This window comes from Tasmannia lanceolata, unplaced genomic scaffold (assembly GCF_043159265.1).
Source record: "Tasmannia lanceolata isolate RefF3 unplaced genomic scaffold, GAP_Taslan_0.1 ptg000002l, whole genome shotgun sequence".
Taxonomy (NCBI): domain Eukaryota; kingdom Viridiplantae; phylum Streptophyta; class Magnoliopsida; order Canellales; family Winteraceae; genus Tasmannia; species Tasmannia lanceolata.
In genome coordinates, this window is record NW_027518679.1 from 35726296 (window position 1) to 35739403 (window position 13108).

General features: G+C 39.4%; 1 protein-coding gene across 2 annotated transcripts; it reads left to right on the plus strand.

Moving 5' to 3' along the window:
- Positions 1–674: 674 nt before the first annotated feature.
- LOC143871260 (putative protein S-acyltransferase 16) lies at positions 675–11829 on the plus strand. Of its 2 annotated transcripts, XM_077376659.1 has the most exons (7): positions 679–1207; positions 9007–9099; positions 9184–9285; positions 9730–9807; positions 9884–9982; positions 10070–10165; positions 11200–11829. In XM_077376659.1, the coding sequence occupies exons 1-7, from the start codon at positions 938–940 to the stop codon at positions 11320–11322; spliced, it is 861 nt and encodes a 286-aa protein (XP_077232774.1). In that variant the 5' UTR covers positions 679–937; the 3' UTR covers positions 11323–11829. The 2 variants fall into 2 exon arrangements, with proteins under 2 accessions (XP_077232775.1, XP_077232774.1); XM_077376660.1 differs by lacking the exon at positions 9884–9982 and having other exon boundaries at positions 675–1207.
- The last annotated feature ends 1279 nt before the right edge of the window (positions 11830–13108 follow it).

The window sequence follows — 13108 nt, forward strand, 5'->3', positions numbered from 1 at the left end:
TGCATTGACCAATAAGGACTACAATCCAAACTTTAATCTAGCATACATTAACAATCGCATAAAAAATGATTACATTAAAAAAGGATACTGATATTCCCACTACTATGTTTTGATAATTAGACAAGCTCAACGTGTTTTTATTATTTAAACAGCTGTCAAAGGCTATTACAATTCCTAAATTGATCACAGCAGCCAATTAAAAAACAACAGACAACTTGACTTCATTCCATTATCAAAACATGTGATTTCCTTTGAGAAAAGAGGAATCATACCAGCACAACCAAGTTTTAATAATTGCAGTAACTCATCTTGTCTTTGTTAAATAAAGAGCTGTCAAAAATTAGTACCGTTCCTATAATGCTATGACAAAAGTCAAGCTAAGCTTGTGCAATTATTAGAACATGGTTATGCCGATATCATTTCACTTAAGAAAAAGGTTTAAAAAATATGGATCCTGATATTGGCACTACGATGTTTTGATAATTGCAATAATTCATCTTGTCTTTTATAATTTAAACAGCTGTCAAAGGTTACTACAGTTCCCAAAAAGCCCTCAGAAGCCGGTTAAAAAGAAAAAGACAAGCTGAGTTTGTGCTGTGCAATTATTAAAAAAAGACAATGCCAATATCAATATCAAGAGCATTTATGTCTAATTCAACAAAATATTTCCCCATGAACCAACAAAATCACCCACTACCTTCCTCCAAAAACTCCCCTTCCACGCACTTTTTCCCTCCCCCCCAAACCCCAAAAAAAAAAGACACCGGAGCGCCGTCGTGACTCACGCCGGCGGCCTCCGAAGACCACCCATCGCCACCATACTTTCAAAAAACGGTATCTCCCAAACCCTAAAATGACCCCAAAATACCCCTCTCTCTCATACCCACCAAAACCCTAGACCAGAATATATAAAATACTTCTTCCAATAGAAAAACCAATGAGACAAAATTTCATTTCGCTTCCGATTCTTGTAGTTTATTCAGTAATCTTATTCCTCTATTATACGACCGTCTTTGTAATCATTGATGAATGGCTAGGGCTCAATACCTCGCCTGGATTCATGAATGCACTTATCTTTACTGGGTTTGCTTTCATGTGTATTGTTAATTATACAATCGCCATTGTTAGGGATCCTGGCAATGTTCCGGCGTCTTTCGTGCCGGATGTTGAAGATCCTGAGACCCCGATTCACGAGATCAAGAGGAAGGTGTGTTAGGATCCTTGCTAAATTTTCTTTATTCAATATTTTATGAGTTTCCAAGATAAAAGCGCAATTGTGCAATTGTTTGATTTAGGGAATAATTATACGTTGTAATGTAATTGTTTGATTTACGGCCTGTTTGGATTGCAAGAAAAACATGTTTTTTACTTAAAATATTTTCTCTAGTAAATTTTTTTTCATTCCACAATCTGGAGGGAAATAATATGATTATGGTTAATTTAGACTTTTTAAATAAAGTAGGTGATTTTGGAAATATGTTTCCTTTCCAATCTTCTCCACAAAATTCTTGCCATCCAAACAGGGCCTTAGGGAGTAATTATGTGGTTAAATTATGGAGTTAAATTTCCTCCATTGGAGAGGGTGGATGAGGAGATGTATTTCCTCAGCTTTTTTCTCTATTCTTATAAACAGTTCTCCAAAAGGCTTCTTTTAAGTCTTCTAGGGGGGGGCTGCTCTATCTCCGTTTCTTTTTGTCATTGTTGCAGACACTCGTAGCAGATTGATGAATAAAGGAAGTAGGAGGGGCTGGGTGGAAGGCTTTATTATCGGAAGAGATAAAGTGGAAGTGTCACTCTTACAATTTGTAGATGATACTCTTCTTTTCTGTGCTCCAGAAGTTAATAAGATCTTGAATCTTAAGGCGATTCTAAGGTCTTATGAACTGATTACTGGTCAAAGATCCAATTTCCTAAAATCTAGGATGTATGCTCTAAATTTGCCTTTGAATGATGCTCGTGGTTTTGCAAAGATTTTGGGGTGAAAATTGGATTCTTTGCTATATTCTTATCTAGATCTACCCCTGGGGGTGGGCAGACTGAGCAAACACTTATGGGTTCCTATAGTTGAAAGAATCGAGAGGAGTCTGGAAACTTGGAAAAGGAATTTAGTATCTAAAGGGAGTAGGTTGACTCTTGTCAAGGTGGTGCTAGCTAATATTCCACTTTATTTCCTATCTATGTTTAAATGCCCTGTGAGTGTGGTGATGAGGATTGAACAGATTCAGCGCAGATTTCTCTGAGGTGGTGGGGACAATAAGAGAGGTTGGTGAGGTGGAAAAGCATGTGTATTCAGATTAAAAATGGAGGTTTAGGCATAAGAAAAATTAAAGACTTTAATCATGCTCTCTTCGGTAAATGGCTTTGGCGGTTTGGAGAGGAGCAATCTTCGTTGTGGGTAAAGGTGATAGGTAGCAAGTATGGGTTTTTGGCCGGGAAGTGGGAATCGGATGATGCTTTTAACAAGAAAGGTTTGACAGTATGGCGTGATATTTTAAGGATGAGACATGAATTTGAAAAAGGTATTCGTTTCAAAGTATACAGTGGAAATCACATTAGATTTTGGTTGGATGCATGGTATTCGGTTGGGCCTCTAAGGGTGCTTTTTCCTCAATTGTTCGTGGTTGCATCTCATAAGAAGGCGCTAGTTAATAATTGCTTTGAGAGGGTTGACAATAGGGTGATTTGAACACCGAATTTTAGGAGGAACTTCTTTGATAGAGAATTGAATTCAATCTCTCAGTTCTTATCATTGATTGAAGGGTGCTACATAAAGAGGTGTGGATTAGATTGAAGACTATGGATATGGATTTGGAACCCATCTGGAATCTTTTCGGTTAAATCTTTTCTATAACGTAGCTCCTCCTAGTGGTGATTCTCTCTCTGGCAAAGTTTGTAAATTTCTATGCCCTCATAGGGTAAGCTTCTTTAGTTGGGCCGTGAGTTGTGGGTGCATTCAAACAATGGAGTTTCTAAGAAAAAGGGGTATGTATCTAGTGGATCATTGCCCCCTTCGTTTGGAAGATGGGGAGTCCATAGAGCATGTATTCATCCATTGTAGGGTATCGAGAGAAATTTGGGGCCTTGTTTTGGGCGGTTTTGTAGAACCTGGGTGTTCTCAAAATCTATTCCCGAGGTGATTATGAGTTGGGAGTTGGCTCCTTGGAAAAAGAAAGGGAAGATATTATTGAAGATTTGTCTATTGGCTACTTGGTGGGTCATTTGGAAAGAAAGGAATTCTAGGTGTTCGATGGGGTGGCTAAATCTTCACAGTGGCTCTATGTTAAAATAATAGCTATATCTATTTCATGGGCAAAAAGTCTCCCGTTGTTTAGATTCTCTTCGTCCTTTGACCCTGTGGCAAGGGTGACAGGTTGTTTGCAATGAAGGTGTGAGAAGAGCCCAGATTGCCCAGCACTGGGAGGTACTCCTGCAGGCATTATTAGGCTTAATTTTGATGGGTCTTGCTTGGAAAATCCGGGTCCTTCAAGGAATGGGGGTCTTTGCAGAGATTCTGCTAGTTCGGTTTTGTGGTCCTATTCTGGTCTATTGGTAATTGTGATTCGACTGAAGTAGAAGTCAAGGCAGCTTTTATAGGTATCAAGAATCTGGATAAAGATCAATATGATAAGGTGGTTGTGGAAGGCGATTCCTCAAATGTATTGGGGGCGGTGGCTCCTCCATGGAGGTTTCTTTCCTTTTTTGAGGAGATCTCAGATTTGATCTCAGGCTCCTCTATGGTCTTTAAGCATGTGAGGAGATCTGCTAATTGTGAAGCTAATAATTTAGCTAGATCAGGTGTTAGTAGGGTAGGCTTGGAGTGGTTTGACTTTTTACCGCCGTGATTTGGTTGTTCTATTATAATTTTTCCTCTTATGTAATCTTTGAGGACCATCTCGGTTCTCTTTTCAATTAATATATCTTGCTACCATTTCAAAAAATAATAATTATGGAGTTAAATTAGGGTAGAATTAGTATAAAGAAGGGCTTGATTGTAAGAGAAGGAACATAGAAAATTTTCAATATCAGTTGGAGGTTTGGGTTTTGAGTTGTGATTGTTTGATTTAAGGATTAATTATATGCTTAAATTAAGGAGTTAGTTATGGTAGAATTAGTATAAATAAGGGCTTGATGGTAGGAGAAGGAACATAGAATAGGAGAAGGAACATAGGAAATTATCTATATCAGTTGTAGTATTGGGTTTCCTCGAATTAACCTGTTTTTTTCTTCATTTCTTCTTCTATTTATCTCTTTAATTTTATTCTATAGAGTGGGTGAGAGCGCAGTTAGCTAAGCCCGCCCTTGCCTTTTCTCTAGTTTTGCATTTCTTGGGTTTTACCAATGTTTCTTTCTACTTGTGTTCCCGTAATATATGTTATCTTTCATCTTGTCTTTGTTTGTGCAGTCTTTCTTTATTACTTCTGCATGCATAGAGTGAATTAGGGTTTTAAAGATTGACTAGAGAAATGTATAAGGATTAAGGTGCAGACTCATAACGTAAGGGATGGGAATTCAAGACTGTTATGAGTTATGACAGGGTTACATGTGGATGATAGATCGATCAGTTAATTCTCCATGATGAACTTGGGGAAATTCCACATGCTTGTGGTGATTCTGCCTGGGGACTCTTCTCATGGGGAAGGCGAATGGTGTTAAAATCGCCTCCAATGATCCACGGGCCAAGACGCCTGGTAGAGATGTCCTGTAGATCCTCCCATAATATGTTCCTGAGACGTGCTCTGGTGGGGTTTTTAACGATCATTAACTTCCACACTTCCGACATTCTGTTTGCCTCAAACGTAGTCGGGAGGGAAAAACTCCTTTGCTCCCGACTTGGCTATGCGAAATTTGTCGTCCCTCTTGATGATTATTACCCCCCTTGTAGATCCTACGGCATTGAGTGCTGCCCACCCTCGGTTCCTCCTTCCCCATAGCTTGTTTATCAGGATCTCAGCTGCTGTAGATGTCTTTGATGCCTGCACACTACTCCCCCGCTCTTAATCTCCGATATTCCAAAAAATAATCTTCATTGGTAACTCCCATTGATAATCCCACACTTGGCCTAGGTCAGATTTTTGAGCTCCCTCATACCTTTTTTCTTGTTTTTGCGGGATGTTCTAGCTTCATTGTCTCGAGCCTCGATTGACTCCCATAGTTCCTGAGTTTGACCCCGGGCAGGGAGGAAGACATCCTTCGTTACCGTGCTGAAACACCAACAATTCGAACTAGGAAGCGGCACTCAGAACAAGATTCTGAATCTCCTTGAATGAGGGCTTCTTGAATTATCTCCCTCAGTTCGACCTCGAGTGCGTCCTCCTTGAAAAGAATTCCCTGATTTGGCTGGCGATTGTGGAGCAACTGTTGAGGGAGGGGGCGATGGGATACGATTCGCTGAATTGTCATCGCCCACCGATATCTGAGTGTCTGATTTTTCTGATCAGTCATCAGAATTAATCTCTGCCAAACCCCCTGCACCTTTCGGTTTCGTGAGTTCAATTCTTTTTTCCTTCAATAAATTCCAACAGGAGGTTTTTCTATGTTCAGGACTAAGTGAGCTTCTGATTCCGAGTATCTGGAATCAAGACAGTTGGTGAAATCGTCTTGGAGTTTTCCTCCCAGAGCCCTTCCGCATTCGCAGACCTGGGAGCTTTGCCTTTGAACACTGCATTGATCACCCTTGATACGATCCGATGCCCTGGGAGGGGACGGAGAGATTCTCCCTTTCTCCATGGCTGACCGAGCTTGAAGCTATTGCAGAGTGGCCTCCCTTTCCTTCTCATAGACCTCCAAAAATTTCCTTCTTCTGCTCCCCATGGATCTCCCAATCGGAATGGTTTCCGAAACCATTGTACTCCACTTAATATAAACTAAACTTCCTACTTAAAAGAACTAGACTGAAACTAAATTTTCCTCTCCCTCAAGTTAGTGCATAGATGTCATCTATGCCCTACTTGGAATATAAGTGCTTTCAAATTGACTGCATGAAAGTGCTTTTGTAAATATATCTGTTAGCTGATCATTAGACCTCACACACGGAGTATTATCAATTTACTAATGATTTTTTTTACGAACGAAATGACTCAACCCAACTCAACTCAACTCAACTCAACTCAACAAAGCCTCTGTCCCAAACTAGTTGGGGTTGGCTAAATGGATCCTTTAGAAAAAATTCATGAAGAAGGTAAAATGAATCTACCCGGCTCTAATCCTGGCTCTAGTTGGGTTCTTCTACATGGATCATTTTCTTCCATTCTATCCTATCCGGGGTCATGTTCTCTGTTATGTTCCTAGCTATCAAGTCTTTCCTCACTGTTTTTAATGAACGAAATGACAATCTACATTAATATGTTTAGTCCTCTCATGAAGCACATGATTGCTAACAGTGTAGACAGGAGCTTGATTGTAACCATACATCTTCATTGGTTACAAACTTCGAATCCTAGGTCCTCCATAAGAGTTTTCAACCACATCAATTAACAATTTGGGTGAGCCATTGCTCTCCATACTTTTCTCCTGCACTGGATCGTGCAACCACATATTTTTTGCTATGTCAGGTAATTAGAGTACCTCCAACAAAGCTATAATAACATGTTGTAGGTCGTCTATCAAAAGGAGATCTGTCTACTCGTAGCTTAAGTGGGTGTTGTGGGGGAGAGAGATCCAATTTCTCTGAAATCGAATTCCGACTGCTACAAGCATAATCCTCTCACCCCAAAACCATTGAAATTTCTTACATGCTCAAATAGATTTTTGCAAAAATTCACCAATCCGAACTGGCATAAAACTGACTTTTGTGGAAATTTATTGAAGCAAGAAGAATTTTACATGCCTCCAAACTTTACCTTAGTGTTAGTCATAAAACTCTTGGTTGTTGAATCCCCATCCAAACGGTAAAACCTCCGCCCCTGTCACCTGACTTTTGCACAATTGTTAGCTTCCAAAATAACACCATTCCTGCCTTTTGGGTCTCAGCGTTGTCCACCATTCTTATATATGTAGCATATAACAATTTCACAAAATGACGTATTAATCTAAGCTATCCTAAAGGAGAAAAGTGGTGGAAATTTTATTTAAAGTGATAGTTGGTGTCAATTGAAGGTTTAGTCACATCAACTATTTACTATAAGAGGAGGTGCATGCCGAAAAATGAGATTCATCCTTCGCTCCTGTAACTGTACATCCTTCCCCCAGTATAAATGCCAACCATTACACTGCCTTTCTGTCTTATCCTTTAATTTTTTCCCAGTGCCGCCATGAGCATGGGGATTCTTTTGTATGTGAGTAACTATCTATCCGCATTCCACATTTCAATTTTTTGCTATATTTCAGAATATTGATAAATGATGTTATTTTGTATCTCGAGTTTTTTCTTTCTGTTTTTTTTTCTCTCACTCATGTTTGAGTTCATTTCTTTAGTTTCTGAGTTTTGTTTTTATCAATATCTTATTTATTTATTTTTTCTTAGTGCTGATGGACTTACAGGGAGTCCTTTTTTTATGCACTCCCTAATGTCATTGTCAATGGGCGACGATTTCAAAATTGGACAGATCAGCTGATCCTTAGTGCCTGGTCAATGGCATGTCTTGCTGTCTCGGTATGCACCTGGCATGTGTTATTAGACGGGATGAATTTCTCAGAAGGCAAAAAAGCACAAGTACAAAATTGTGAATAAAGTGTAGAGCCATCCTAAACATTAAATCCTAAGAATATCACTTAGTAAACTTCAAAGAAGTATGTTGTATGAACTTCAACAATCATCTACGTCCAATAAATACTAAAATGAATTTACATTGTTTTGGTTAGGATTCAGATAGGTGAAATACTTGACTTTACGGAGGCCTTTGATTAGTAGGGGTGGCCTTACTAAGATCATGAATGTATCAATAGTAATGATATATACTCGTGCTTCGTCTGGGCTGCTACCCTACCATACTCCGGCTTCCCCTGTTTTTCCCACTTCCCACTCTTACTCTAATCTTGGCTTGTATGGGCACAAATGCACAATAAAGAATGTTAGAATTTAGTAATGCTGACTTAGAATTTGATCCCTATATCAATGCAGACAATGGAGCCACAACTAGGATTGCTCCACACATAGTTGTAAAATTCTTAGGAGTCGTACGAGTCAACTCCCTAGCCGAGTCGAGTTGCTGGAATTTCGAGGCTAGTCGCATGGGTGACTCGCATAGTTGTCAAACTCTTACGAGTCGTACGAGTCAACTCCTGAGTCGCTGGGCTTTCGAGGCTGTCGAAGGCTCGTCCGAGTCGTCTGGTGACTCGAACGAGTTGCTGGGAGTTGACTCAAAAAAATAAGACTCTTACGATTCGAGTCGCTGGGCCTGTGCTTTATTGTTTTGATGGTTGAAAACTTGGAAGTTGGAACTTAGAATTTAATTATTTTTGTGCATGCAAGTTGCAAGCATATAATTATTTATATTTTTGGCTTAGTGCTTCATCTATGTGCTATTTGGTTATATTTTTTACATGCTTCATCTTTTGATATAGAATTATATTTTTTGCAATTAAATTTCTGTTCTTGTCAAAAACTCTTACGAGTCATGAGTCATAAAATTAAGAAATCGAGTCATGAGTGGAGTCACAAGTTGATAACTATGGCTCCACACAAACATAATAACGGTTATCGAGGCAGACTCACAAAGAAACAGTTGGCACTTGCAAACAATAACCTCCCATAATGGGGATTCGGGATCTGATCCCATGTTAGCTTGAGAGAAAAAATGAATATTGATTGGAAATGTGGTTTCTATTGAATATATTGGGGGCTAAAAATCCAGGGCTAAATAGGGTGGCCAGCCCATAGTTTGGGAGGCTTGATTGGTACATAGTAAATTCCATACCTTAATTTTTTTGGTTGTAGCCTGTATGGCCTCTATCTATCTCACTAAGTCAGTGGCATTTGTAGACACATGTAATAAAGTAGCTATTGGATGGACTAGAGTTGATCGCAACAGGGCAACGTTGGCTTTCTTAATGGTGGTTTCCTTGCAGGGTGGGGATTTGAGATACTGCCAGAAATGTTCCCATTATAAGCCTCCTCGTGCGCATCATTGTCGTGTTTGCAGAAGGTGTGTTTTGAGAATGGTATGTGTAAGTAATAATTGCTCATTTCCTGGTTATTTAAGAAGCATTCAGCTGTTGTTAAGAATTGTCATTTGATGCATGTAGGATCATCACTGCGTTTGGATAAACAACTGTGTGGGCCATGCAAACTATAAGGTTTTCTTCGTGTTCGTGTTGTATGCTGTAATTGCATGCATCTACTCCATGGTACACTTCAATTCTTTCTTATTCATTGGGTTACCAGTAAGCAAGGTTTTAAATTTCAGTTTTGGCCACCACCGAATCGAATTATTTTGGTTTAGATGGAAATTTCGGCCGAAATCATGTAAAATTAGGTTAAAATTTTCATTATTTTTAAAATTTTGGTGGAAATGTCTCAAATTTCGGTGGATATTTTGACAATTTCAGTGCAAAATTTGACAATTTCGGTGGAAATCTTTAACATCTTGGTGGAAATTTTATAAATAAGGGTGAAACAAGATATTTCGGTGTAATCTTGTTAAAATCCTATTCATAGTGTATTTCGTTTTTGCCTTGCCTGAAACTGAAATATTTCGGTCGACATTTTGGATTTCGGCGTAAATTTAACACTACGCCAGTAAGTTGTAAACTTGTAATGCATGAGGAAAGAATATATGATCTTTGTTTCAGGTCTTGCTTGTGGGTAGTGCGGCTTATGATGTTCACAAGGATGAGCTTCAGAGTGGAGATTCTTTCAAAACTTCTTATGTAAGTTATCCAAGACATGTAAATGTCTGAAAGTGATATCGCCATGGTAGTTTTACTCATTCCATGTTCACTGCAGATTATTTGTGGGGTACTACTAGTTCCCTTAACTGTGGCATTGAGTATTCTCCTGGGGTGGCATATCTTCCTCATTTTGCATAATAAGACCACAATTGAGGTTCGATAAACTATAAATGGCTTACTATTTTCAGTTTGTGTCTAATTTGATCTGGAAGTTTTGATATATGCATAATGGATATCGCAGTATCATGAAGGTGTAAGGGCAATGTGGCTAGCAGAAAAAGTAGGAAACATTTATCACCATCCATATGACTTGGGAGTGTATGAGAATCTTGTATCAGTAAGAACAACTGTCTCTGTCTACTTTTCTTCTGGTGATTATCATGATTATGCCTATCATTTTCTGGAAAAGAAATGCTCAGAGTCTTCTGTTAGTCAATTTACACAGTAATTTGTGACCTTCTAGGCTACTGCACAGGACAGATTTTCACTAGGGTTGCACCATTTCCCTAATATTTAACCCTTGATCATGTTTCTATCCTATATTTTGTCTGGTAATGTTAGCCAGAATGCCTTCACTTGTGACCCAACAAGCCAACTCCCCACCTCAAGCTATGTTAGGTATCTAACTAATTTTCCAAAAGCCCCAAAGCTGATGGAACACATTAGCTTAAGCCCTTTAAACCCATCCCATATCAGGCTGGGTCCCACCTAGTTTCATACCTAGGTAGCCCCCACTTTGGACCCTAATTCACCATGCGTCTGCATTCGCCATCTTTGGCCGCCCACTTTGCGGGGGCTTTCACTCTGACCTTTTTGCCAGGTAGCCCTTTCCATAGGCCGCATCTTCTGTGGTGGCCCATTCTGTGCCAACTTTCACTTCGACGGCTTTTACTCTGGCTTTTTCACCAGGTAAGCCCTTTCCAGGCAGTCTTCTCCACAGGTTGTCTCACGTGATGAGCTGGCAGCTCTGATACCAAGTATTAGGTACCTAATCAATACGCAAAAAGCCCTAGAGTTGATGGAACACGATTGGGCCCCACCTAGCAGGCCCTCACTTAGGACCCAAACAAACTAGTTCTTTTGTTACAGAATACTGCTTAATTCTTGCAGACACATTTAGGAAAGTCCTGCACTTTAAGCCACCATATGGCTTCCCATGTTAATGACCCCAAATTCTGCCCAACTTAATTATTGTCACAAAATTTCTCAAGAAATGTATGTTTCAGGAATACCCCCCCGTCCTTTTGAGGAGCTTGTTTATTCCTCTGAAGCACATTACGATCTTGTTTCACATTTATTCCAGACAATGAAATATAATCTGTTTCAGGTAACATTTTTCCAGAAAATGAAATCTGTTTTCTTCATCAACAGGTGTTGGGTCCCAACATTTTCAGCTGGATCTGCCCAATGTCTAACCATATTGGTTCTGGTCTCCGGTTTCGCACTTTCTATGACGATGCACTTTGGGCAACGCCGAGGCAGATTCCGCCATGAATTTTGACATAATGCTTAATGGTTCCACACGGGTATTAATAGCTTACTTATACAAAAGACGGCGAGGAGGATGATAACCCCGGCGGTGGTCTTTTTCAGCCTGCCCACCTTGTAAATTACTCAAGGGAAATGATATCAGCAGTTCAGCACAACCATGTTTTAATAATTGCACAAACCCAGCTTGTCTTTTCTTTTTTAATTTGGCTTGTGAGAGCTTTTTGGGAACTGTAATAACCTTTGACAGATGTTTAACTGCTAAAAGACAAGATGCGTTAGTGAAGATATCAAAACATGGTTGTGCTGATATCATTTCCTTTAATTATAAAGGATTCAGTGAAACTGTTACACTCTTGTTAAGCTTTCTCTGGTATTTACAGAGAAAGGGAGAGGTTTTGCCCTAAGAGCTGATTGTTTTTATAGAGAAGGTGTATTACTGTATTCAGTTTCAGGAGTTACTATACTATATTGTGAGTAAAGAAGGTATAAATGTAAGTTTCATTTCATTGGCGTTTTCTGGTTTACTTTATGTGGATTCGTCAGACATTGCTCAACAAACTTTCTACATGGACAGCAGTGCATACATATATGCTATTGTGTATATGAGTTAGAGCAGCACTCTGGACAAAATTATAAACCACGCAGCTCAGAGATGTTGAAAACTATTGGACTATCTTACTCTTACTCGTTAATGTGCAAGTTCCACAGATTGGATGGTGAGGATTGTCCTACCTCAACTGTGACCTATCTACGGTTGGGCCCTGCAGATGAACGGTCGTGATTACACCAGAACATTTCTTGAAAAATGCTGGACTATACGTGCGTACACGATACTGTATAAAAGCCAAGTGGTTTATCTCATCTTTATAAGGGAAGTAATCTAATCTTCTTAAATCGACCATATTACCCAAAGGCTTCCTGTTCAATTACTGAATGAAACCATCGAAGAAATGCTCTTTAACCGATTCCGAAAAGGCAATTTTGGGGAATTCGCTATTTTACCTCTCTATCAAAACATTCTACACACAGACCCAAGTTCTTCAAATGCACCCTAGATAGGCGGCAGGACAAAGTAGTTGAATATTCTTAACCTCTTCATACTAAACATGAAGGGAAGTGATGTATTGGCCCTTTCTTCTTCCCTGAGCCAACCCTTGTAATGTTGCAACCAAGGTTTTAAATATTGGTTTCGGGGGTAATTCCGGTCCTCACCGAAACTGAAATTTTAGCCAAAATCAATCCCGAAATTCGGTAGAAGAGCTCGAAATGTTGTTTTCTTAGGCTGAAATCACCAAATTTCGGAAATTTCGGTTTCGGAACGTTTCGGTTTTGGTCCTCACAAATTTTTTTTTCGGATTTGGCCTAAATTTAAAACCTTGGCTGCAACAACGACCTGACCTGAAAATAGCATTGGTCTTGGGTTTTAGCTTGAAAAACCCAATCCAATTTCGGGTTGGGCCGGGTTTAAATTAAAAAAACTGAAACCTGAAACCCAACCCGACCTTTTAAGTGTGTTATTAGAATTAGTTTCCTGATTAAAAGTCGTTTCTTTCCTGAATTTATGCACTTGCCAACTTAAATTTAGAGATTTTTGGTGTAGAGATATGTTATTTTCTACTTAGAAATTAACCACTGTAGTAGACTAAACATTGTAAATCCGACTCGACCTAACCCTAGAAATTATCTCGGGTAGTGTCAGGTTTATGAATCTCGGGTTTTCCCATTAAGACTCGACCCGAGAAATTTTCTTGGGTGGTGTAAGGTTATGAAAACCCGACCTGCCCGACCC

Excerpts from the sequence above, each read along its gene's own strand:
- LOC143871260 (XM_077376659.1), top strand. The coding sequence starts at position 938 with ATGAGACAAAATTTCATTTCGCTTCCGATTCTTGTAGTTTATTCAGTA. Across the intron at positions 9,100-9,183 it reads GAAGGTGTGTTTTGAGAATG|GATCATCACTGCGTTTGGAT; the intron begins GTATGTGTAAGT and ends TGATGCATGTAG. Across the intron at positions 9,808-9,883 it reads ATTCTTTCAAAACTTCTTAT|ATTATTTGTGGGGTACTACT; the intron begins GTAAGTTATCCA and ends TGTTCACTGCAG.